General features: G+C 43.3%; 1 protein-coding gene across 1 annotated transcript in view; it reads right to left on the bottom strand.

Annotated features, from left to right (window-relative positions):
• Nucleotides 1–9,996: 9,996 nt before the first annotated feature.
• RELL1 (RELT like 1) overlaps nucleotides 9,997–24,927 on the bottom strand; it is a 38,824-nt gene continuing 23,893 nt past the window's right edge. The window contains exons 2-7 of the mRNA XM_084856958.1: nucleotides 20,522–20,743; nucleotides 18,661–18,732; nucleotides 16,374–16,431; nucleotides 15,016–15,264; nucleotides 13,318–13,574; nucleotides 9,997–12,878 (exon numbers count right to left, since the gene is read on the bottom strand). Of these exons, the coding sequence (XP_084713084.1) occupies nucleotides 13,355–13,574; nucleotides 15,016–15,264; nucleotides 16,374–16,431; nucleotides 18,661–18,732; nucleotides 20,522–20,743 (821 nt within the window). The 3' untranslated portion in view covers nucleotides 9,997–12,878; nucleotides 13,318–13,354. The remainder of the gene's footprint in view (nucleotides 12,879–13,317; nucleotides 13,575–15,015; nucleotides 15,265–16,373; nucleotides 16,432–18,660; nucleotides 18,733–20,521; nucleotides 20,744–24,927) is intronic.

The following is a 24,927-nucleotide window of genomic DNA, read 5'->3' as shown; positions in this document are numbered from 1 at the left end:
GGTATGTTGAAACTTTGTCCTGCTGCACTTCCAGGCAGTACAGGACTTTTCTTGATCCTCCAGGCTTTACGTGCTCTAGGGCATTCCACTTATCTCAAAGCAAACCTGCCAAAAGGCAGTTTCAGCTAGAGCTCAGCCAAAAGTGCTGCTTTTTGGATGAGATTTTCAGCAGTGCCAAAAATGCCTCCCCTTCTCACCTTTTTTTTCCTTTGTGGGGAGGACTCCAGGCAAAAATGTTCACTTGCTCATTCACCCTGACCTCAGTGATGTCACCACATAGCCCAGTCTCATTGAATACATAGTGTTGTGATGTCATCCCCTTCACTCCTCAGTCACTCATGATTAAATCGGGAAAGGTGGAAGCAGCCACAGCTAAGGGGAAACCATGGGGCCGAACGAGACTGGGAAAATCAGTGAATATTTACACTGTCTTAACGCTACACAGGCTTACTCAAAGGTAAGGCCCCCTGTATTCAGTGGGGCTTACTCCTAGGAAAGTGCATGCAGGATTGCAGCCGAAGACTCAGTCCTCTTGTTTCCGCACTTGATGATCATACACCTCTGAGCCTGGAGGCTTACAATCATCCAGTGCAGAGTGAGAAGCACAGCATAGGCCACCTTCCCTGCCCTGCCCTCCCGCTCTGCATTTCCACTAGATGGGCTTTTTTTGACCATCTAGCTGGGGCATCTTGGCCGGGGAGGGAAGGAGGCTGGGGAGGGCTCATGATGCTGAAACGCCCCCTTTCCTTGTCCTCCAGAAGCAGCTGGTGCAATGCTTTCCGAGACAGCCGCGAGGGGGAGGCGGTGGAGCACGAATTCCCCCCTCCAAGGTCGGAGCGCTGTGCCCAGCCTTGGATCTGGGAATCCAAAATGTCCTATGGCTGCTCAGATGCTGCCTAGGGGTCATAGGATTGCTCCCTCCGTGGGCTTTGGGAGCACTTGCTGATCTCTACCCAAAAATCAAAACTGGAGAATATTTAGCTAAGGTCTCGTGTCAGGTATTTCCCCCTATAAAACCGTGTTGTTGCTTTTTTAAAGGTGATTAAACTTTTCAATTGCACCTCTGGCCACATATGCCCAATTGGTACCAAAACACTTGGGAAGGGCTGTAGCTCAGTGGTAGAGCACCTGCTTTGCATGCCAGAGGCCCTCGGTTCAATCCCCAGCATCTCCATGTAGGGCTAGGGCAGAATCCTGCCTGAAACCCTGGAGAGCCACTGCCAGTCAGTGTCAACAGTACTGGGCTAGATGGGCCAATGGGCTGACTCAGTGCAGGGCAGCTTCCTATGCCCCTATCAACCTGCATTGCATGGGTTCTATTTCACTGCATTCCTTCTTTCTGCCGATCCCTAATGGTGCTTCCCATTCAAACTCTGGTGCTGTGGGTACATGCAGCAGCAGCAGGTGTCATCCAGCTATGTGCTTCAGGTTCTGTAGTGCTAATTATGATCTGTGCTAATTTCCAGCCTTGGCTTGCCAGAAGTGATCATGCCATGGCTTCCATTCTGGTAAGCACAAGAGATTCTTGCTGAAGTCCAGCCTTCCCAGTGTGGTGCCCTCCAGATGTTCAAAACATCTGGAGGGCACCAGGTTGGGGGAGGCTGCTGTAGGATGAAACTGCATGAGACCAAGGCATGTTCATGTCACCGTCTTAATGTTGCCTAAGCGCAAATTAACACGAAACTCTAATTACAGATGCTCGCAAGCACGGGGCAGGTTTGCACATGCATCCATAGTGCTTGATTTCTCATCACTCGGTTTGCTTGCAGAGGAATATTTGACAGGACTCCATTAAAAATCATTGGGGTGACCTGACTGCTCTGTTTCTGGTTTGTGTTTATTCAGCCATACATACCACAGTACCGTCATAAGCAAACTGCACAACTAAAGGTACCTGTCAACTGACAAAACACTTCCCTGAAGAGCATTATTGTTTGAAATGTGTATATAAATCAGGATCTTTTATAAATATAATAAATATTGTCCTTTTCTACATCCTTGGAGATCTTACCCTTTTTTGTGCACCATTATAGTGCCATTCTCCCCCAAAATAGATCAGTTTCAGGGCTGGCTACAACATGTTGTTAAAAAACAAAGGCAACATTGGTATGGTCCATCAAGTAACTCCTTTTTTTTCCTTAAAGGTCATGTCTTTTTAATAAGAATAAAGACATTACTACTTTCAAGAAACTGCTACTTTCAAGTACTGAAGCATATGGTGATTTTTCTTGAGGTTAGTAATCTAAGGGCTCAATCCTATGGCCCCCAGACATTGTCTGAGAGGCCATAGGATCCTGGAGATTCCCCACATACACTGAGGTCAGAGACAGAGCTCTGACCGTGGAAGAGGCGATCCAACCCCCCTCCCACACACCCTTGTAGCCGGTGCAGAAAGAACTACACCAGCTACTCTCCGAGGTTGGAAAATCAACCTCAGAGAGGGGAAAAGGGAGCATTTCAGTGGGCGGGGAGGGGAGGAGACTAGAGAGATCAGGATATGGCTTATCCTGAGCCTCTCCAACCTCCTTCCCTCCCCCTCCGAAGTGCCATTGCTAGTTGGGCAAAAAAGCCCGTCTAGCAAGAAATGCAGGGCAGGAGGATGGGGAGGCAAGCATCACCTCTGTTGCTCCTCCTGCCCTGCATAGAATGGTCAGAAGCCTCTGAGTTTGGGGGCTTCCGAACATCAGGGTGCAATCAATAGGATTGTGCCCTAAATTAACATTAAATCTTGTAGACAGAGCAAGCTGGATTGAGATAAATGGAATTAATATTTTCTCTGTGATCTTTTGAACCCTGGATGTGATGGAGGAGAGGCAGGTGTTCCTATGGCAGCAGCCATCAAAATAGTACAATGAGGATCCACGCAGGCATTAATTGGGCTGAACTCAGGATTGTGTGGCTGCAGAAAAGATCAGCTGCTGGGTAAATCCAAAGCAGATCAGTTTAATACCAGATTGCCTGGTGCATTATGAATGCAAAACATTCCCTCAGTTTCCACATGACAGTATTGATGACGTTTGAGAAATACTTGGTATATCCTACTGGAAAATATTTATTCTTTAACTATTGGCAAGCGATTCCCTTGGATTTCAAACTACCGCATTTAACCTAATTTTGCTAGTTTTGAGGTTGGATGCCTCTAGAGAAGAAAGAAATTAAAATGACACGCTACCTGACACTGGACTCAAGCTTCAGTCACAGTCAACCATTCCTTTCTGATTTTATATTTGACAAGCATCTACTGTAACCTGTTAATAAAGAAATTGTTTTAAATATAAAGAAGTTTTCTCATGTGATTTTTATACTTAAGGGCTTTTTCTAAAATGACATCTCTGTCACCAATAAAACATTTGGAGCTGAAACCTTTGCAGCTCTTAGAATGGTGACATATTAGTGTCGCTATATGTGAGCCCTATGTTCTATCAAGGCTGTGTGCTCAGCTAGCCTAATGAAGAGTTTACAGAAGCATAGAAGACCAATGGTTGTGTTACTTATTTTCTGCTTTGGGGCCCCAAGTCCTGAAACTGGTTCATACCAAATAAAAATTGTGATTCTAATACAAAGTTTAAAAACACTGCAAGCATGAACAGCAAAATCAGCAGAGGAAATAAGTCAGAATTTAGAGTGGCAATGCCCAACCTAAGCAAAAAGCCTATCTGGAAAGTTTTCATGGCCTTGCCACAGGGATGGGGATCCTCAGGGCTGGTGGCCAAAACCAGCCCTCGGAAGGTCCCAGTCTGACCCTCCAGGGTTCTCCAGCTGGCCCCACCCCCTTTCACCTGACCACCAGCAGACCCCCGTTCTGTGCTGATCGTTTGGTGGTTTCCTGGCCTTTGTGCAGCCCCCCATCCGCCTTCCTGAAAGGTTGAAATGCCTCTCCTAAGTCTTAAGTTACTGGCTGTAAGAGCTTTACGCTAAAATATGCTGGTATTTTTGGTGGGCTTGGCCCCACCACTTTTGCCTTTGGCTGGGCCACCACTGAAATGCAGCCCCCAAGAGCTTCTCTGAAACTGAATTCAGCCCTCAGGCCAAAAGAGGTTCCCCACCCCTGCCTTACCAAATGGGCTGATTGAAAGGATCTGGCTTATTTCTGACATGAGGACGTTCCATGGCCTAGGGGCCACCACCACAAAGGCCCTCCTGCCAGTAATGCCTAATCTCACCTCTAGTGGTGACCGTACCCACAAATGGCCTCATTCCGTGATCCTAAAACACAGAGAGACAGATATGGAACAACTGTTGCTGAAGCAAATGGCATTCTAACATACGTAACAGCAGCAAATAAGGTTAGGAGTGAGATAAGCATTGTCACAGGTCTGACTCAAAACAAGTTGGACTGATTCACACAATCAGTTGTTTGTCCCATGTCTCACAGCTTAACTACACCCTAGTGCCAGCTTGAAGCAAATCTTGTGTCAAAAGTGAAATGAATCATCATTTGTGACTTCATTTTCTGCCTTACTAACAATTTTATCGACTGTTGTACACATCAGTCTTCCTCCCATATCAGTTGAACACAACAAGCATGGTCATATAAGTTACATACCTGAACTAGCCAACAGTGGCATAGGTTGTATTCTGTTATACTGCCTTCAGTGATGAGCCATAACCTCATCTTGAGTAGGTTTTCCCACCAGCTCCATTCCCCATTTTGGAGCAAAGAGGGCAGATCTAGACAGATACAGTAAAAGTATCTGGCAAGGAATTCAACTTGTGAATATCTTGCGTGCACACACACAGTTCCTTGTTTAGTATTAGATTTCGGGTGCAAGCCTGTTTAGATGGAAAAAAAGTCCTACAACTCCTAGCATTCCCCAAGCTGGGAGTCGTAGGACTTCTTTCTGTTTATGCGTAGGTTTGCACCCTTCCTTATTTTGATAAGAGTTCCCTACACTGTCGTTTTGGTCAGGCTGCTTCTATTCTGGAACTAAAGCCATGGTAGGCAACTTTTCACAAACAGTAGTACAAACCTACACACTTTGGCACAAGCTGGGCCAGAATAGAATTTACTGTGGCGTTAATGTAGCCTGTGCAAGGGTGTATGGATGTATGAGAATTTGTTATGGGTTTGTAAGAAAGGGAAGTTAACTCCTGTACAACAAAAACACATATATTACGTCTGTGACTCCTCAGAGTTTCTCTCATCCTTCTTGGTAAGAACCTTCCAGAAGGAAGGCTCAGTGCTTGAGGAGAGGAGCTTGATAGAACAAATGTCATCCAAAAACTGCCAATCCTGCTCTAGATTAAATACCTTCATCATGGGATACCTCTGGTTTGAAAGCCTGAGCATAGTCATGGACTTTCTGGCTGTTGGGCATCAGGTCTGTTTTAGCTACTGTGAAACGAAAGCAAATAAGTTATGATTTCTAAGACATGGGTAAGGACTACAGAAAAAATAAGAATAGTCCAAGCTATGGTCATCTATCGGTAGCTAGCAACATGGGCAACTACCTTGAACCTTGTTTGTTCACTTGGAAATAAGACCTATGGGGTTCAAAGGGACATATTCCCAAGTGAGTGTGAGTGGGATTGCAACCGATACCCAGCGTTCCACAGCTCAAGGGTAACCATTCATCAGAAAGAAAACCTTAATAATTTTGATGAGTGAACACTGGGGTGACTCCAGGGTCAAATTTTGTCCCATCAGAAGCAGAGTTGCCTACCTCCCCACTTGCCACCAAGGAGGCAAGAGGGGTTTATGAAAAGGGTGGTAATTGTCACAATGGGACTTGCTAGCAAGTCAGTGTGGCACGAGGCATGGGACGTCCTGGGCCACCATCCCAGTCTCCATGCAATCCTGTAGTGTAGAGCAAGTGTCTAACGCGAGGTGTATGATCTAAACAGGAATAAATCTTTGGCTTAATCCTTTAGCTAAAGGCCTTAGTTAGAAAACAAAACTTAGAAAACTAAACCAAGGTCCCCCATTAAGCTTCATGAATGAAAAGAATTTGAATCCGGACCTTGATGGTGCTTTATAATAAAAATATCGATGTTGTAGCAGTGGTTTCACCCAACTGGCTTTTCCTTGCCTTCATTTCTCAGAACACCCCATGTAAGCAAATAGAAGAATGGAGAGGAAAAGCATAGGTTTGTTTCCTAAAATAGCCCCCCCCCCCATCCCTACTTCCAGGTTTGAGCCTGCAAAGCACCAATGTTTTGATACTCATTGCACAAGTTTAAAAAATTGCCAAAACCTCAGAAGTATTTTCTACATTACTTCTACCTGGTGTATAGGAGAGCCATCTGCAGGATTAAGGAATTAGTGCAGCTATTATCACATTTCAAATTTAGTTGAAGCAGTGGAGTGTGGAGTAAGGTTATTAACAACAGTGTAGTTGGTCACTAATTTTTTTTAAGCAATAGCCTTGGCCCATTTGGGCGTCGGAGAAGCTTTATATGCTGTAAAGTTATGTATGAATACGAAGTCTGAGTTATAAAACAATTCCTGTGGATACCTTTGCATTTGGGATTAACACAGTAGGACCTGCAACAAAATGTTGCAGTGTGAGGTGCTCCTGTTCAGTGTGCCAGCACTCCTCCATGATACTCTCTTCCATTCCACCTTCCACCAGGCTTTTTATTCCCCTTCCCCAACAGTCATCATTCCATGGCTACTGAGCATGCTCAGTCCTCATTTGGCTGTTTTTGGAGTTCTCTGTGCCTTAGGGATTTGGCCTAAAGATTTTTTGTACTTTTGCAGACTTTGGGGTTTCCCCAGCTCAAGTCTGCTCTTGTGTGTGAATAGTGCCATTTTGACTACATATGCATCCACACTCGCCTCTGAATTTGGGAAAGAGAATGAGTGAGTTATAACTGGATTCTAAACTTTCAGTTTTTTGAAAAATAGTACCAAGATTCATTGATCATTCATTATAAATGTAAGCTTCCAGTTTAATTGAAATGTAAAAGATCCAGTGATCAGACATTTTTTAAAAAACGCTCAGAACTGATAAGGAATATAGCATTTATTTAGTACTGGGTAAGTTCCAGCTGTGTGTGTACTGCTTTTGAACTCAGATGTCAGTTTGCATTTTTACTTGGCTTTTCCCGTGAAGCAGACTACAGATGTGGCATGATCTAATTTAAAAGAGGAAAGGTTACACAGGCCAAATCATAAACACTCTATGCAATAGGTGGGCACAGATCAGGCTTAAAAATGGATCACAGAGAAAGCAACAGAGGAACATTTCAGTCCTGTGGGACATTCTCTGACCTTAAGGTCATTATATTTTAAATATAAAGCGACCTTAAGGTCACTTTAGAGGGAGAGAAAAATCCCACAAACCTCCCCTGCTGCTTTCTCTGATTTATTTTTAATATCATCTCTGTGTCCCTCTGTTACACAAAGTAGAGATTCTCTAGTTCGGCCCATGTAACCTTCCATTTTCCAAAATAGATCACGCCAAATTTGCAGTCAGCTTGAGCCAAAAGAGCAAATTTTTAAAAAACAAGACCCAAAAAACTAAAATACCAGACTAGTGGTTGGAGGGGGCAGGGAGAAAGTTGGGATATGAAGATGCACAAATGGAATTCATTAGCAGTTTTAATTGATCTTATGATGAAGTTTCCCACGAATACATCCCATTTCAAATTTGACATTAACCCTACATAGGCGTAACACTTGCTTTCCTTAGTTCTCATGCACGGCATGATGATAATGGCCACCTCTTGTTACTGGTTCCCAACAGCTTGCAATCTGGGGTAGCGATGATTGAAGATTTTGCTTGCTCTGTATTTCAAAGCAAGATGACCTGAGCCACACCTCTTGGGCCCCGACTAATGTGCGGATCAGAACATCTTTTTATTCACTCCATTTCATCAGGGAGGAGCTGGGGAGTATCTGGTTCAGGATCAATGAGGATGAAAATGTTTGATTGCCCAAATGAGGACAGGTTAGAAATAGGCCATGTGCATGCAATACAACATGATAGCCAAAGAGGGCAAAGGGCCACAGGGGAAAATGTACACACAAGAAGGGCACCGCATATATAGGTGTTTCTGTGCCAACACTAGAAGCCTCTGAGCCAAGATGGGGGAGTTGGAGAGCTTTGTTTTAAGGAGAATATAGATATAGTGGGCATAATGGAAACCTGGTGGAATGGAGAAAATCAGTGGGATACAGTCACCTCTGGATACAAACGCAAAACACAGAATAGGTTTGGGTGACAATACCAGGCCCCAAAATTAATTTAGTACTGGGGACATGTTTACTCCCATCACCCTGACCAAAATGTTCAAGGGGATCTTGATAAGGGAAAATGAAATCAGGGAGGCATCCAAAGGAAAAAGGACTGCAGTAGTGAGTGACTTCAATTACCCTCACATAGACTGGAAAAATGCACATTCCAATCATGACAAAGAAGTAAAATTTCTAGATTCCCTTAACTACTACACCCTAGAACTGCTGATAAAGGAGCTGAGCAGAGGGGAGGTGATTCTGGACTTAATCCTAACTGCAGACCAGGCCCTAGTGTGAGATGTATCACTGAACCAACTGGAAACAGTAACCACACTATCAAATTTAATTTGTATATAAGCAAGCCATATGGGGAAGCCGCATCTGGCCCACAGGCCAGAGGTACAGAATAACACAACAACTTAAATTCTTGTAGTCCCCAGGAAGGTTTTCAGCAAAAAGCATTAGACAATTACATTAAAGTTATTTTTCAGTACCATTTTGAGGCTTGTGAGTCACATCCTTGAGTAGAGAGACAACAGTAGCTCTTGCCTGTATATGTGGTGGAACGGTGACAGAATCAGGTATTCAGGGAAGTTTCCAGTATAGTTCATTATCCACTACTGCGAGAGTCTAAAGGTGTAACTAGGGGTGTACGAAACCCCGCTTACCTGGCTCCGCCGGGTTCCGCAGGTGGGGGGAGGCGATCCGTTCCTCCCCCCGGAATCCTCGACGGGGGGGGTGGCAATCCGTTCCTCCCCCCTGGAATCCTGCCCGGCTGGCTCCACTCCGCGGCCAGGCCACAGAGCTGCCGGCCGGGCCAACCCGCAGCGGGGCCTCCAGCCGCTGCCAGGCTGCTGTGGACGCAAATGGCGTCCTGTGTAGGGGACGCCATTTGCGTCCCTACGTCGGTCTATGATAGGCTATGTAAATATTTACGTAGCCTATCACAGCAAAAAAAAAAAAGGAACGCAAACGGCGGCGGCTATGGTGGCTGCCATTTGCATTCCCTTTTTTAGCTGTGATAGGCTACATAAATATTTACGTAGCCTATCACAGCCTCCGCAGGGACGCAAATGGCGTCCCTGTGTTAGCCGTGATAGGCTATGTATTTACATAGCCTATCACAGCCATTCAAAAGATGCGAATGGCGGCTGCAGACGCCAGTCGAGGCGCACCGGAACGGCCGACAAAGGTAGGCTCCGTTCCAGGCCCGTTTTGTGGGGGGAGGGCGGGCTTCATTCTGCCATGGATTTCAGGGGGCTGAATGCCCTGGCATTTGGCCTCACTGAGATCCGTGGCGGAATTCTCCACCATGCCTAGGTGTAACTCATATGTATAATATGGCAGAGAATATAAATCAGTTGCACATGATGTTCTCACTGTACTCTTCTTCAGTGCACGTGGAAATCATGTAATTTTGGAAGGATCTAGATCCTTTCTGTTAACTAGTTCTGCAGGTTATCTAGAGGTGTAGTTAAACTGGACTCCTTTTTCAGTGTGCAACTTCTGTTCATTTCCTGTGTTAACAGGAATTTAGCCACTCCACACCCATTCTAGGCTCATTTATTTTGACAAGACAAACGTAATATACAGAATTGTCTGAATTATTTTGACATGCTACTGCTTTGACCTTACTTTCTGTTTTGTTTTTTTCCTGTTCCAACTGAAAAGTTGTATTAGTTTTTAAAAACTCTAAAATAAAACATGCTGCCTGAAGTAGGACATCTCACCCTGCCAAACATTTGGGCCAGTCCTGCTTCCTGGTTCTGATTCTGAAGAATATGGATTCTGGCTTGAAAGGAAGCAACAAGACAGTTTAAAAAAGGAATTTTGTAATTTTTATTGTTCAAGTAGTACAAAATATTTATACAAACCATACTGTTAAAATACATTTTATGCACACACATGTGAAAAGTGAGCTTTTCTATGCTTTACTATGGCAATCCATATATCACACAATCATGCTGATACAGTATCTTGTGCCCGAAGCAGGTTGCGATACACTCTTTTACTCAAGAACATAAATACCACTTCCACAATCCAAAGATTTTTGTCAACAGCAGAAGACTGTATATACATGAATTCATGCTTGAAGAGTCCTCCACCAAACAGATGGCGGTGCAGTCTGCTCTGGTGCAGCTGCTCATACATTTGGAGGATGCCTGGAATCAGTCTTTCTTCACGAGCTGTTGGATGCCGAGTTCCCCCTCACCCCATGCGTTCCTCTGTACATGTGGGACTGCATCTAGTAGATGCATGTAGATTGGCCGCTAGAATTGGGGTTCACATTTTTTTGCACCCTGTAGGTCTTTGTACAAGCACAACAGCATTTTAAAATATTCTTTATTAAATGTAGGACTGTGGTCCCCAACTGCCCTTTCCTCTTTCAACCCTATTTTAGAATTGCAGCAATTTTGGTAATATATTTAAAGGGGATTTCACACTATGCAATTCTAGCCAATCAGGGATCACATAAGCATGAATAGGAGTTGGGCCTAAGTCCCACTGAAGTCAATAGGACAAGTTAGTTGTGACTAATTTATCATCCCCTCTACTTCCAGAGTTCAGAAGTATGTGCAGATCCTTATGTAGCCAAAATGGCAATGCACAACAGGGAGGTATCAGCAAGCTTTGGGGAACCCCAAACTTCACCTAAATACAAAAACATCTTTAGAAAAAACCCTAAAGTGGAACCCCCAAAACAGCCCAATGAGAACATGCTCAGTGGCCACAAAATGCTGACTGTTGCGGGGAAGCACGGAAAGTCAGGGCTGGGGGGGAATGGAATGGAGTACTGTGGAGGTGGCTGACTGACTGGAACAGGAGCATTCCCCACTGCAACATTTTGCTGCAGATCCCAATCATGTCCCATTGAATTTCAATGGGACTTTAATATGACTAACTTTTGTTGGATTTGGGCTAAACCGTTATGATACCATATAATGATTAAGGTGCCACATTGTTAAATATGACTATTTGATAACATCAGAAATCCAATTTGGAGGGAGCACTTCAATGCTTCTTCTGTTCACTCTGAGTGGGCAAACGTTTTCATCCATTCACATCTTCTCCCCTTAAAGATCACCAGAGAGGTGCTTTTTCCAAGACATGTATTTGCAAAGAGGGCTCCCCACCCCACACTTCACCATTCAGTCCATCCCTAGTTAAATGTAATGGATATTGGATGAGGGATATATATTTCTAATCAAGCTCTTCCAGTTTAGTTTAGTGTACTTTTTAGAATACAATTCAACCAACATGTTTTACTTGAAGCCATAAACTATTACTAATAAGTGTTGATATTCCAATAGAATTTCAATTCTTCAAAGTCCACATAACTTGGATTGTAAAAAATGCTGTTGGTTTCTTGTTTTTCCTTTTAAACTTTAAAAACTGGGACTTAGACAAAGTGCAGTATTTTCAAAATATGTTTCAGTTAAATATTCTCTCACACTTTGTATTATTAGAATATTTCTATTTTGTTCTTCCACAGTGAATTTCATCTGCATCTATTTTGATATGCCTGAGTGGTCAATTTATGTTAAATTCAAAATGCAGAAACGTAGGGAAAGAGGTCTCCAAGAACAAACACTTCTGAGTTTTGCTTGGTTTCAAATGACATGATGCTTTTATTTATTGGAAGACTAAACAGCTTCCTGATCTGGGTGTGTTATATATTTAGTCATGCACAGACTGAAAATCCATCATGAAAAGACTCCTTTTTTACTTTGGAAATAAACTGGCTCTGACAGAGTTTATATTTTTCTGGGTAATGCCAACTTAGTGTCATGAATAAAGTGTTTCTTACAGTTGTCTAGTGGCCACTCAGCAATATGAACCTATGAAATTCTCCGCTAGAGGCACCAAATTAGAGAACTCAGAAGGGCGTTAGTTTTCACAATTTGCCTGGAGAAGCACCAGCAGCCAAAAAACTCCCAATAAGAACTTAAGATCAACACACAAAGACAATGTCACAAACTGGTTCCATAGTCATTGATTTACAAATCTGTAAAGTAGAGTAAGGTGCTTTGAGAGTCTTTCAGGATTTAATACTGCATGTATCAAGGCCCATGAACTGACTGTATGTGCTGGCATATGTACATGTACGTACATGTGTACATATATTTAAGAGGCAAACTGTACAGCTTGATAGAAATTGTACAGATTGCTTTGAGCACGATAATGGTAATTATGGTAAGTATACAGAGAAAATATAATTAGACAGTGCTTAATGTAGCAATCATTGGTATTCTAGCAATAAATTAAATTTAAAACATGGCTCACAACTTTGGTCCTCTACCATGCCATTCTACACAGACCTTACTCCTCTAAAAATCTAATGCAATGTGACACATTTATATTGCAATATAGCAATAGACATATTCTGGGAAACTGATTTTTTATTTGTCCATTCCATGAAGGATTTCATTAGATTCTGCTTTATTAGAAGTAAAAACACATAATATTTTAAATATAAAACTGCTGACCATATGTCCCAGTAGCCTTCAAATTATTAAAATGTCATTACATTCTGAGTTACTAAAAATATTAAATACCTGGGACCAAACCCTGCAGAGATTCAGTCACAGAAACTATGCACAACAATAGTGCATTTACAAATACCTCTTTGGGGAGACATTAGTGTCCCAGTTTTGAATTTTTCCAGATGTCTTTGTGTGCTTTCTCTAAAAGTGTTCATCTGCAAGGGAAGAGAAAGAAAAAATATGCATTACTAGAAGTGACAAATTGCTACTTTTCACTGTGCAACAATTCCTTTCTATAGTAGTAATATTAATGCTGGCTGAAAACCCCAATCATTATACAAAGCATCTAAATTCTGTAGCTTAGGGTGCAATCCTATGCATGTTTAGACAGAGAAAAGGTCTACACCTCCCAGCATGCCCCAGCATACCCTTAAAGTTCATTCTTTCAAGGGACATTATCTATACACACACACAATACTAAAATACCTAGTTACAAGGAAACATATAAAAAGCAGCATTTGCAGGTTAATTAAAGGAGGTGTAAGATTCTTCATCTTATATAATTTAATTCTGAAATAAATGCAATGATCTTGTGTCTTTAAAGGATTTATAACAACTTTAAAGCCTTATTATTAAAAACAACCATATACTGACCTCACACATGAACTCCATAACTTGTTATACCCAACTGTTACTCTGAACCAGATCTCCCTCTGTTCTCTTGCTTCACAGGAGTGCAAGGCAGTTCTTTTGAGCCCTGTTTGACAGCAGGTTTAACTGGCTCCTCTCTAGAGCCTTCTTTGACAGGAGTGGCCGGCATTTCCCCATTGATACCTTCTGCGCCACCGACAGACACCAAGTTTCTACGTTCCTTTGAAGCAGATTTGTGTTCCACCTTTGTGACTCTAAATCTGGAGGAAAAAAATGAGCTATTAATAGGATTCAGCTTTTCCAAAAGAATTCACTTATTCATCCACACACTCCATCCCAAAATGATCTTTTTTTTTAATTGGAAGTGACGAGGAGACTTATCTCATTGAAAGACATAAGACAGACAATCTGAGATATTGCGGTGAACTGTCATGAAACAATAGCTACCAGCAAACAAAACGTTGTGGAAAAAAGTTTCCCAGCAGGTAAAACATTTGAGAATTGCCGCTCTGGACAGACAAATTCCAGAAGGGTGACTATATTAGTCTATCACCATGGAAACAAATCAGCTGTGATCACTCCGGATCTTACTTCTCTTGCCATTTCTTTTGCCCTTTAGCGCTTCTCTCTCTCTGTCACACGCACACAATACCTACACACACACACAATACCTATTTATGTCTGATAAAGTTTACCATCACTCAAATAAATGTGTTAGCCTTCAAGACACCAACCAATGTTTATGTTTTTCTCTATATCAGTTATGAGCATCAGTCCCAAATGCCCAGCTTCAAAGCCTGCATGACAAGAGGGGATGCCCTTGTGTCCTCTGCACTCTCACAGAAATCTTGTGGGAATCTTATTTCCCAGAGACCTCTGTTTGTGTGCCCACTCACCCTGGATAGAACTACAGACAGGGGGAAACGTTTCAGCCCCAGTGCAGCTTGCTCAGAAGGCCCAGGGCCCTGCAGCAAAGAAGCTGGCCATTGATGCTTGAAAGGGAGACTCTGCCCCTATTTTAAGCAGTGTTTAAATAAAAGTAAATCATATGTACAAATGACATGCTTCCTTTAATTTCATACATTTTATACTGATTTTAACAAAGCTAAAGTACTACTGCTGTTTGTGTATATTGTCTGTGTGCTTTTATGTAAATGACTTTAAAACTTGTTATATTGTATTTAATGTTTTAACTTCTGTAAACCGCCCAGAGAGCTTCAGCTGTGGGGCGCTACAGAAATGAAATAAATAAATAAGAATAGTACTATTTCAGAAATCACATAGAAGTAACAAGTGAAATGTTTTGTTCCTAAGCATGGCTGACAGCTGGGAACCGACAGTACATGTAGGACAGCCTTCCCCAACCTGGTGCCTTCCAGATGTGTTGGACTGCAACTCCCATCATTCCCAGCCAGCACTGACGATGGCTGGCTGGGAATAATGAGAGTTGCAGTCCAGCACATCTGGAGGGCTCCATGTCGGGGAAGGCTGGCTGAGATCATAAAACCCTTTATCCGTAAGGAAAATACATTTCAGCCCACTTTACTACACCAGCTTCATCACCTGCTAATTACATCATACAACCACAACCAGATGGTTTTCATATATAGCCCAGCAGCTGCAACACTTGAAGGGAAGCTGGCTGAGGACAGAAAAAACAGAGCACAACAAGCAATCTAAGATGAAATGAGATGGACGCACCTCCCCACAGACAGCACTGTGACTTCTCCAGGCCGGGCTCTTCTTGCCTCTCTAGATTTTTTATTTGGACTGAACAGATGCCATCTTTTCTGACTGCAGCGAGTACAAGCACCTGTCCCTGCAATTCCACCAACCGTATGCAGGTGACGGCCTCGGCAAGTATGCTTTGATTGAGGACCTCCAGGTGACAAAGGAGAACCTGGACTCGTTGGACTGCCTGGAGTGGTTGGACTGCCTGGACTAGTAGGGCTATTTTTAAGGGTAAAATACAATAAGAATTTGTTAGAGGAAATGACAGTTAATGAATTAAACACCTCTGCCTTTACCCCCTTGCAGCTCCTTTCATCTGGAAAGCTCTCCAGAACATCTATGTGGTGCCATTTTTCTCTCTTTCTTCAAAACCCACCTTTTCCACAAAATCTTTGGGTTAACCCTTTAAGATGTGAAGTTTAAGTCCTCATCCACTAAAGAAACTAAGGGTGAATTAGAGATCTAAATATCAAAGAGGAATTACTTTGCAAGGTGAACCCAGCTTCTTCCTTTGCAATGTAAATGAGACACATTTGTTCCAGTGAATCAACTGCTGGTTCAGTTGGCAGTCATGCCATTCCCCCACATATCTGCCCTTTAATCAATCAATCAATCAATCAATCACACACACAATTTAAATGTTCATATCCTATTATAAAAATAAAAAGAGCTGCAAAACACCAGCAAGGGGGGGGGGGGAGGCGAGACTGGGTTTCTGACATCACAGACACCAGCCAATCCATGGTGTAAACAGCAAGCTCCTGCAAACCGCTAGCTTGCCACTATCTTTCTGCCTCTCCCTTCCCCCTCTTGTCTCCCCCCTTCCAAAATTTAGATTCTAAGCTCCTCTCAGAAGGGGCCCGTTTTTTGCTTATCTTACTCTGTAAGGCACCATACATACTGATGATGCGATTACATATATAGGTACTTCAGCAGATATTTTGTATGGCCATATGGCTATTTCCAGCATAATGTGGCCTGCATGTGATATCAGCAACCTCTTTAACATGAATTCATGAAACTTTGAAAAACAACTTCACTGTCACAATACAATCTGTTTGGGAAATCCTAAACAACAGTGAACTTCAAACGAATTGCCATTTGCAATATCCTCAGGAGGGATTGTACTTTCTCTGTGCAGACAGGAGCAGGAATGAAAGGATGGAAAAAAGGACTCCTATGAAGCTAGGAGGCAGGGTTTGAGGGAGGGGCTTCAGGAGGAGGGGCCCACCCCCTGGTGTCATCCAGCCAGAAGGCAATCCACTCCCCAGGGCCAGAACAGTTCCCCATACCAGAGGTAAAGCATTACAATGGAAAAAAGAGTTTACCTTTCTGGATCATACACAGAGTTATCTGTCACCATGGCCTTCAGCACATCAGCATTAGCTGCAAGGATTATAATATTTAACATTTTGGGTCTCAATCTCTTTGTACATGGTTGGGTTATTTTGGTGTTAAGCAAATTTGCAGGCAGCAAGATATTAAACCATAAGCAAAATTAGTTCTACTCCTAGCCCAGAAACTGTTTGAATAATGAAACATGTGTCTGGGTACAATGCTATACACACTTCTGACTTGAAGTCCTATTGAACTGAGTGGAAATTACCTTCCTGTAGAGAGGCATAGGATGGGCTGCAAATAATATTACAATAACTGTACTGTAGTTGAACAATACATAACTGAAGTATGAAAGTTGTACTACCCAGCATCTTTGAAGCATATTCAAGTGTTCAGAACAACTACACATTGTTCAGTCTTCCTGGACATACTAGTTCAGAATTCTGGTGCACAGATTGCATTTTGAAAGTCTTCCACATCAAATTTAACTACTAAGAGAAAGCTAGCAAGTCAAGGGGCTATTCTGGTTTCAAGCTAGCCCAGTTTTTATGAGAGGGGGAACATTCCCACATGGAGTCCTCCTCTAATCCAACGTGGTAGTCTAGAGCAGGAGTCCCCAAGGTGGTACCCACGGGGATTTCCGATGGTGTTTGCGAAGGGTCCCCAATGTAGTGGCCACAGGCACATGCAAAAAAGTATTTTTTTTCTTTTTTTTAACATAATATGCAGACAAATGGACCAAATATGCAGATAAATATCCATTTGAAGGTGGTGCCTATATGCCACCTGTTCAAATATTGAAAGCGTTGTAAGGTCCTCAATCCATTGTATTACAGGAGCTGAATGTTTATCCTTCTAATGCTGTAATATCAGTCTTTTAGCTATCAAAAGCATGCAAAGAATCCATTTACACTGACCATTTGTTGATTTCTATGAAGCAGGTAAATAATTTAAAACAGCATGAACATCAGTGAATGTTAAAGACTGTTCCAGTACAAAATTTATCTGTGAAATAACCTCCCGCCGCAAAAAGGAACTACTGAACATTGCCAAAACATGTTTGAAAGAAGACTGCCAGCAATTAGCCCAATTAGACAATCGCTTATTAAAGAGACACTGTAGTATCCAATAGACATGAAACAAAAGTTCTTGCTGAATAAGATGCAGCCTAAGATCCACAGACATCAGAGGCAGATGCCAAAGCGATAGTCTGCTGATTAGGCATTTTGTGGTGGTGCCCACAGCAGTTTCTCAAATTCCCAAATGTGCCTACAGATCAAAAAAGGTTGGGGACCCCTGGTCTAGCGAGGACTGTACTATGTTCTTTTTCGTTACATTTGAATGACTGCAGTGCCCCAGTACAGTGGGTGATCAGAAATCAGGTTGTGAGGTTTATTGTACTACTTGTTCTTGCTTTTGGCTTGAGGTGTCACAAATTGTGCAGTCCTGCATTAAAACCAGAAACGGTCCAGCCCAACATAAAAAATCATCTAAATGGCTGTGGATGCCACTGAAATACCAAAACAACAATTCACACCATCAATCAGAGTGGACCACAAGACAACTACTGTGACTCAGTGCAGACTGGTCATTTTTGTATTTGCAAAAGGCTAACATTAAACTGATCCCTAGATTTGTGTCTTATGTCTTTGGAAGTTTAAAGTCTTGAACTTTGTACTCACAATTCAAAAGAGTAAGTGGGTCCTGCAACAAAGTGTTGCGATGTACAGTGCTCCTGTTCAGAGTTCCAGGCAGGCAGGCAGCCATGCCCACTTCCAGAATACTCAATTCCATCCTATGCCCCTGTTTTTATGTTCCTCACCTGCAATCAGTCAGCATTTGGAATCCACTGAGCATGTCCAGTACTCACTGAGCTGTTTTGGGGGTCCGCCTGTTTTTTCCTCTAAAAATGTTTGTACTTCTGCCCTCTTGCACGTGGATGCTGCTGTTCTGGCTACATAAGAATCCACACTCAGAGAATAAATTTGTTATAAGTATATATAGGATTTTAATTTTCCAGTTACTCTTCAAGGAACACCCTTGATTGTGACCTTGTAACCATCTATACCTATGCAAACTTTTGTGGAAGCACAATGGATTTGCAAAAGTAAGTTTCTGTTCTCATACATGACAGTGAAAAATAGCATGTATGTCATGAATTAAGAGCTAGAATGAATGCCTTAAAAGCTCTCAATACAGTTCCAAAGGAGTTGCAAAGGATTAAAATTTCCAGCAATTAGATCTGTATGTTCATTTAAAAAACAGCAACACACAAACCTTCGTTTTTCATAATGTAGTCAACGATCTTTCCCACGGTGTCACCATTATCATTTGTACTGTCATTCAACTCTGAGAATAAAAAGTAGAATTTGACAATCCTTCTATATTCTTGGAAAGTCAGATATACACAGGAAAGAAGTTATACGATAACAGAATTCCACAAAAATACTATATGAAGCAATTATCTTCTTTGTAAATATTAGAAACACTTTCAAAGAGCAGAGTTCTAGTCCGAAAGCAAGCCGAATTTCCACACGTATTACATTCAGAACTAAAGACAGATGCACAGTGTGCGCAGCACATAACTTCTTTATTTGCCCCAAGCCTCTGGAATTTTTCCAGAGCTAGTCCAATGCTCTGGACAGCTGTATCCAAATCCAGGCTACAAGGGCAGGTTCTCAAAAATCCCAGTGTGCCCAAGATTAGCCTCTACAAGTGCAGCTGGGACCTTGAGGAAAGACACATGTGTAGCCTCCTCGGTGCTATAGTGCTGAACCAACTGCACGCATGGCTAGAGAAAGAACCAGGACTACCAACACTAAAGGCCAACACCATCTTCTAACCCCTTAACCATGGCTTAAGGGAGCAGGAGCAAATCAAGAACGTGCCTGCTGTTTCCCCACCATTTTCCAGGGCAAATTCCCACCCCCATCCCCAAGCCAGGATTATATCCGCACCAACCTTAAACACGATTAAAGGTAATGATAACTAGGATCTGAAACCCAGCAGGGAAATTTGCCCTGGGAAGCAGACAGGCTGGGCTGGGCAAGACAAAGGCCATGATCCATCAGCATGCTTTCCCTTCCTGAACAACACTTAAGGGATCAGGAGAGCCATCTCTGCCCTGGCCAGATGTCAAACTATGGATGTGGCATTGTTCATCTTCCTTGCCCCACGCACAACCTGATGTAGCCCCAAAATTAGGATCACCCCACCCCCACCCCAAAGAAATGGCAGTGGGAAATTTTTGCTGTGCTTGGCTTCCCGGAAAGTGCAGCTGAGCACAGGAATAGATTTCCAGCCACTGTTTCCTTTAGACCTAGGAGCTTCCTGGGTCCAAAGCAAGCATCAGCAGGCAGCAAGAGTGAAAAGGTAGGTAAGCAGAGTTTAACCTGGACTGGCTACTATATCCTGCAATGGGACAGGTGATCAGATGCAGCCCTGTATGCTGAATTCTCCTCTTCTACACAGTGACTGAAGGCACAGGAGCTCTGTCATCAAGTGATCCCCCCTTCCTCTAAGGCAGGGGTGCACAATCTGTGGCCCACATACAGCCCCCAATGTGCTTGCAGTCTCATGACTCTGCCACTGCCAGTTTTACCACCACCACAGTAAAAGAAGTGCTAGTGGTGCAGTTTTATCTGCACCTGTTTTATCCCTGCAACAACCCTGTGAAGTAGATTAAGCCGAGAGAAAGAGACTGGCCCAAGGCCACACCCAATGATCTTCAGGGCTGAATGGGGATTTGAACTTTGGTCACCCCAGTAATAGCTAAACTCTAACTTTTACATGACCTATATATTACTCCACCACTACCCTGTTTTATCCTCAAAGGAACTTCATGGGAGTAGGTTAGGCTCCATGCCTGGGCAGAGATTTGAAGCTAGGCCTCCCTGGGCAGAGTCCCAATGATCAAAGCCAGTCTTCCCCAACCTGGTGACCTCCAAATGTTTTGGACTTCAACTCCCATCAAACCGAGCCAGCATGGCCAATGGTCAGGAATGCTGGGAGTTGTGGTCTCCAAAATATCTGGAGGGTACCAGGTTGAGGAAGGCTGGTTAAGTACTCGAGCATATAAAATGGGAGTCCACACATTCCCATATTAGTACAGAAGCTTTTAAATATAGTCCTTGCCTACCTATCTTTTCTTGAAGTTTTTCCTCTTCTTGCTCAGCTTCTGTTCTACAGCGATAACCTTTTTTCTTTAGTATATGGCAGATGAAAATCCCAAGGAGTCCCATGAGAAAGAATACAGGAATCAGAAAATAAGCAATATATTCAGGGTGCCCGCTGCCTCCTGGAAATCCATTCTTAGGGTCATCTGTCCCATTTCGATGGCTTGCCAAAACTTCAGGACCCTCTAAAAAAAACAAAGGGTGGGGGGAAGGCTACTATATTAGTCAGATTTATACAGTCACAATGTAACATTTTAAACTTCTACAGCACTGTTCAGTATAGAAGGTAAAAGCCTTCAGCTAGCAAGAGGCCAGATCAGCTCATCTGGACAGCTCTATTAACTATGAACCCCCCAAACTAGCATCTCCTCCAAACATATGCCAAAATTTTGATGTCTCAGTACACAGTTGTGGGCGGCGGCACAGAACTCAGGATTTGTGGCACATAACTAGCACAAAACTTTGGTACATGTTTGGAGAGCCTAGTTTGAGTGGTGCTTAGTTAACAGAGCCCATCTGGACTGTGTAGAGGTAAGCTGCTTACCTGTAACTGTAGTTCTTCGAGTGGTCATCTGTGCATCACACATATGGGCTCTGCATCTGCGCTGAGCTTTGTTCAGGAATCTTCTAAACCCAGGTAACATTTTTGGCGGGAACCCTCCCCCAGTGTCCACTACACATAGCCCAGGGGGTTCCCACCCATTCCCTCAGTTCCTTGAGACTGCCTAGCTTGGCCTTGGATCCAAGGGGAAAACACACACCTCCATACGAACACCGAAATCGACAATGACACCAAAGTGGGGATGGTGGGTGGGTTGTTTGCACAGATGACCACTCGAAGAACTAGAGTTTCAGGTAAGCACCCTGCCTTTCTTCTTCATGGTCTCTGTGCATCACACATATGGGCGATTAACAAGATCACTTACCAGAGGTGGGTAGGTGTCTCACTATAAGATTGATGACGGCATGGCTTGCCCAAAGGCACAGTCTGAATGTGCCTTGGCATCCAGTTTGTAGTGCTTTACAAATGTCAAGGGTTTCAACCATATTGCCGCTTTACACGAGTCTCACAATGGAACATCTTTGCCAAAGGCTTTAGATGTGGCAACCCCTCATGTCAAATGAGCATGGATGTGAGATGGGCACTCAAAGCCTGAGAGCTCACGAGCTACACCAATTGGTCATACAATCTATGAGGCTAGCCTTTGAGATGACACAGGAAGATCCTTCTTAGGGCCCCTGTAACAAGTGAAAAGTCGCCGTATTTTACAAAAGGATGCTGTTCTTGATTTATAAAAAGCCAATAACCTTTTCACATCAAGAACATACAGCTTCCTCTCCAGTTCAGAAGACGGCTCTGGGGAAAAATGCTGGCAGTGAAATAGACTGGTTGACATATAAATCTGAGACCACCTTTGGTAAAAAGTCAATGTCTGATCTCAGATCAACTTTGTCTTTGTGGAATATCAGATAGGGATGATCCACTCTTAGAAAACAAATTTCCCTAACATGCCTGGAGGAAGTGATAGCAACAAAAAAGGCAACTTCCCATGATAACAGACGAAGGTCTGTGTCAGCCATAGGCTCGAAGGCTTTTGAGAGCAGAGCATGCAAGCCAACAGAGAGGCTCCACTGAGGCATCTCAGTTCTCCCTGGAGGTGCCAAATTCTTTAACCCATGCAAAAACTGATGTAATGGGGTGTGTAAAGAGTGAAAACCATTGTACTTGCCCTCTATAAGACAAGAGGGCTGCTAAATAAACCCTTATGGATGAAAGCTTCAACCCTTTCTGGTTCAAGTGGTGAAGGAATAAAATGGGGAGACTGTATATGGTGAGTATCAGGAAGTCAAAGCTGACACTTGGATGAAGGGTCATTCCTCTCATATCCCTGGCGGTATTTAGAAGAGGGAGTTTGCTTCCCCTGTTCTTGGGATGGCTGGTACCGTATGGTTGCTGTTGATGGAACCACTTGCGAAGTTTGTAGGGTTGTTGCTGGTGTTGAAACTCCAGACCCATTTTTCTGGCAGCTGTTTTTGCATTTTGGACAGAGTCCATCTGTTCATCTGTTTTGGCACTGAACAGACCCTCTCCATCAAATGGCAGCTCCTCTATCCTGGAATGAGCCTCAGGAGTCAGGGTGGCAAATCGTAACCAGGCATGCCTCCTGAATGTGATCGCTCCAACCATGGATTTCGTGCTGCAGTCGGCTTTGTGACAGGAGCTATTAAACTGCTGTCTCAAAGGTTTGGCAGTTTCCACTTGAAAAACTCTGGTCAGGTCTCTTTGGTCATCTGGGAGATATGCACAAACTGAGTCCATTTTTTCCCAGAGGAAAAGCTGGTAGTGGGCCATTAAGATCTGATAGTTAGCAACACGTAATCCAAGAGCAGCTGACGAGTGCATCTGTTGAATCAAGAGAGCCTCTTCTTCCTTCTTTGTCCACAGGTGATGCACGGACCTTCTGTGATCAGCCTTGCACTGACTGAACAATTTTGGAATTTGGACGTGGATGTGAATATGAAAAGGCTGTCGGTACAAGAACGCCAGCCTTTTTGAAGTGCATGCCATTGAAGCCAGGGCCTTCCACAACTGTTGGATCATTTGAAGAAGAGTTGGGAAAAAAGGAACTGCCACTGGTTTTGATGATTCCATATGACAATATCAAAAACTGGATCTTGAATGTGTTGTTCCGGTTGTTGAACATCAATCCCAGAGACTGAGCCATTCTACTGACCTACTATGAGAAAGGGAACATGTCCTCAGAGGGTGATGCTGCCTCTTAGTTTCCAGCAACATCATCTGGAGATAAGATGGAAGGAGGTATGGACAAATCCAATGATGAACTGGCCTGGTAGTCATTAGTCGAATTCTGAGGCAGTGGTGGTCTGTGCACTGGAACTGACGTAGGGTCTGCTGGTACATTGGGAGAAGATGGTAATGGACGATCTGGTAACTGTAACTGAGGTGATTTGTTCCTCGATGCCAGTTGGCTCCTTATTAAAGATGATGAGCAAGGAGGTACAGGTGGAGGTGGAAGAAATTCATCCACTGTCGGAGGGCAAGGTAAAGTCGCTGATGGACAAGGCTGGTACCGAGGAGAGGTTGCTCCAAGGTATCTGGTGTGATCATAATAATGTTCTCGATCCCAAGAACAACACCAGTCATCAAGGGTATAATGACTCTGAGGTAGGAAAGACCATTCAAAGCATTGACCCCAGTCCCGATGTGGAGATCAAGACCTTTCTCTGTATTGGTGACTGTACCAATGGTCTGCATTCAGCAATCTGAGGGACTCGGGGGAATGAAATTGATGTCTTGGTCTAAGCTCTACAAACGGAGAATGAGGCTGTCGATCCAGAGCTAGTGAAAACCTTTGGTCTCAATTTCAAGACGTATCGTCCAGCGTAGGAGAGGGAGGCTAACCTTGAGTTGGAGAGATTCCTCGATCCTGAGGAGATGTTGGGGACAAAGACAATGCAACAATTTTGGCCTCTGAAGCTGTAGACACTGGCTCCTGTACAGGGACACTTGGTATCATTTGAATTGGAGAGTTCAGTAACAGTGGTATTGGAACCTTTGTTTTTGAAGGTTTATTAACATGTTTATGTTTCTTTTTCAAGCTTTCTGATCCAGACCTTGTATTTTTAGCTTTTTTAGAAAACTTCTTGGCTAATAGTGTTAGTGAGTGCCCTAGAATAGGTGGGTCTACTCGGTCCTCAACAGGGGCCGAAGACTACAGGGAGGAGGGTTTGGATGAAGACATAGTGGTTGCTGTCTTCTCGGTTACACAAAAGTTGGTTGTTTTTTAGAATCCACTGCCAGTAAGGCTCTTACTTTCAGTCTATCTGACTGAGTTCTCCTCGCTTGCTTGGTAAAGGATTGGCAGAGCAAACAAGCCCCAGGAAGATGTGCCTCTCCCAAACAAAAATGGCAGAGTGAGTGAGGATCAGTTGGAGGTAACTTGCTCCCACATTTTACGCATTTACAAAATGGATCCTTTGAGGCCATACTCTGCAAAGGCCACAGCCATGGCTTGTCATGAATGATGAAGAAAAAACAATGAAATTAAACTTTTTTTTGTAATGAAGAAAAAAATTAAAATAAGCAGAAGAAGAAAGAACAAACTTCTCAGCAGTAGTGCGAAGCACTAAAACGTTCTCTAATTACAAACCAAGATCCCATAGAGGCAACTGGTTAGGTGGTCGAAAGAGAGCTGAGGGAACGGGCGGGAACTTGCTGGGAGATGTGCAGTGGACGGTGGGGGAGAGTTCCCACCAAACATGTTCCTCAGCTTAAGTTTCCCAAACAAGGCTCAGCACAGGTGCAGAGCCCTTATGTGTGTTGCACAGAGACCATGAAGAAGAACAA

Source organism: Heloderma suspectum, chromosome 5 (assembly GCF_057233095.1).
Source record: "Heloderma suspectum isolate Gila_16-S chromosome 5, 16-S_ref, whole genome shotgun sequence".
Taxonomy (NCBI): domain Eukaryota; kingdom Metazoa; phylum Chordata; class Lepidosauria; order Squamata; family Helodermatidae; genus Heloderma; species Heloderma suspectum.
This window is presented reverse-complemented; position numbering and strand designations above follow the sequence as displayed.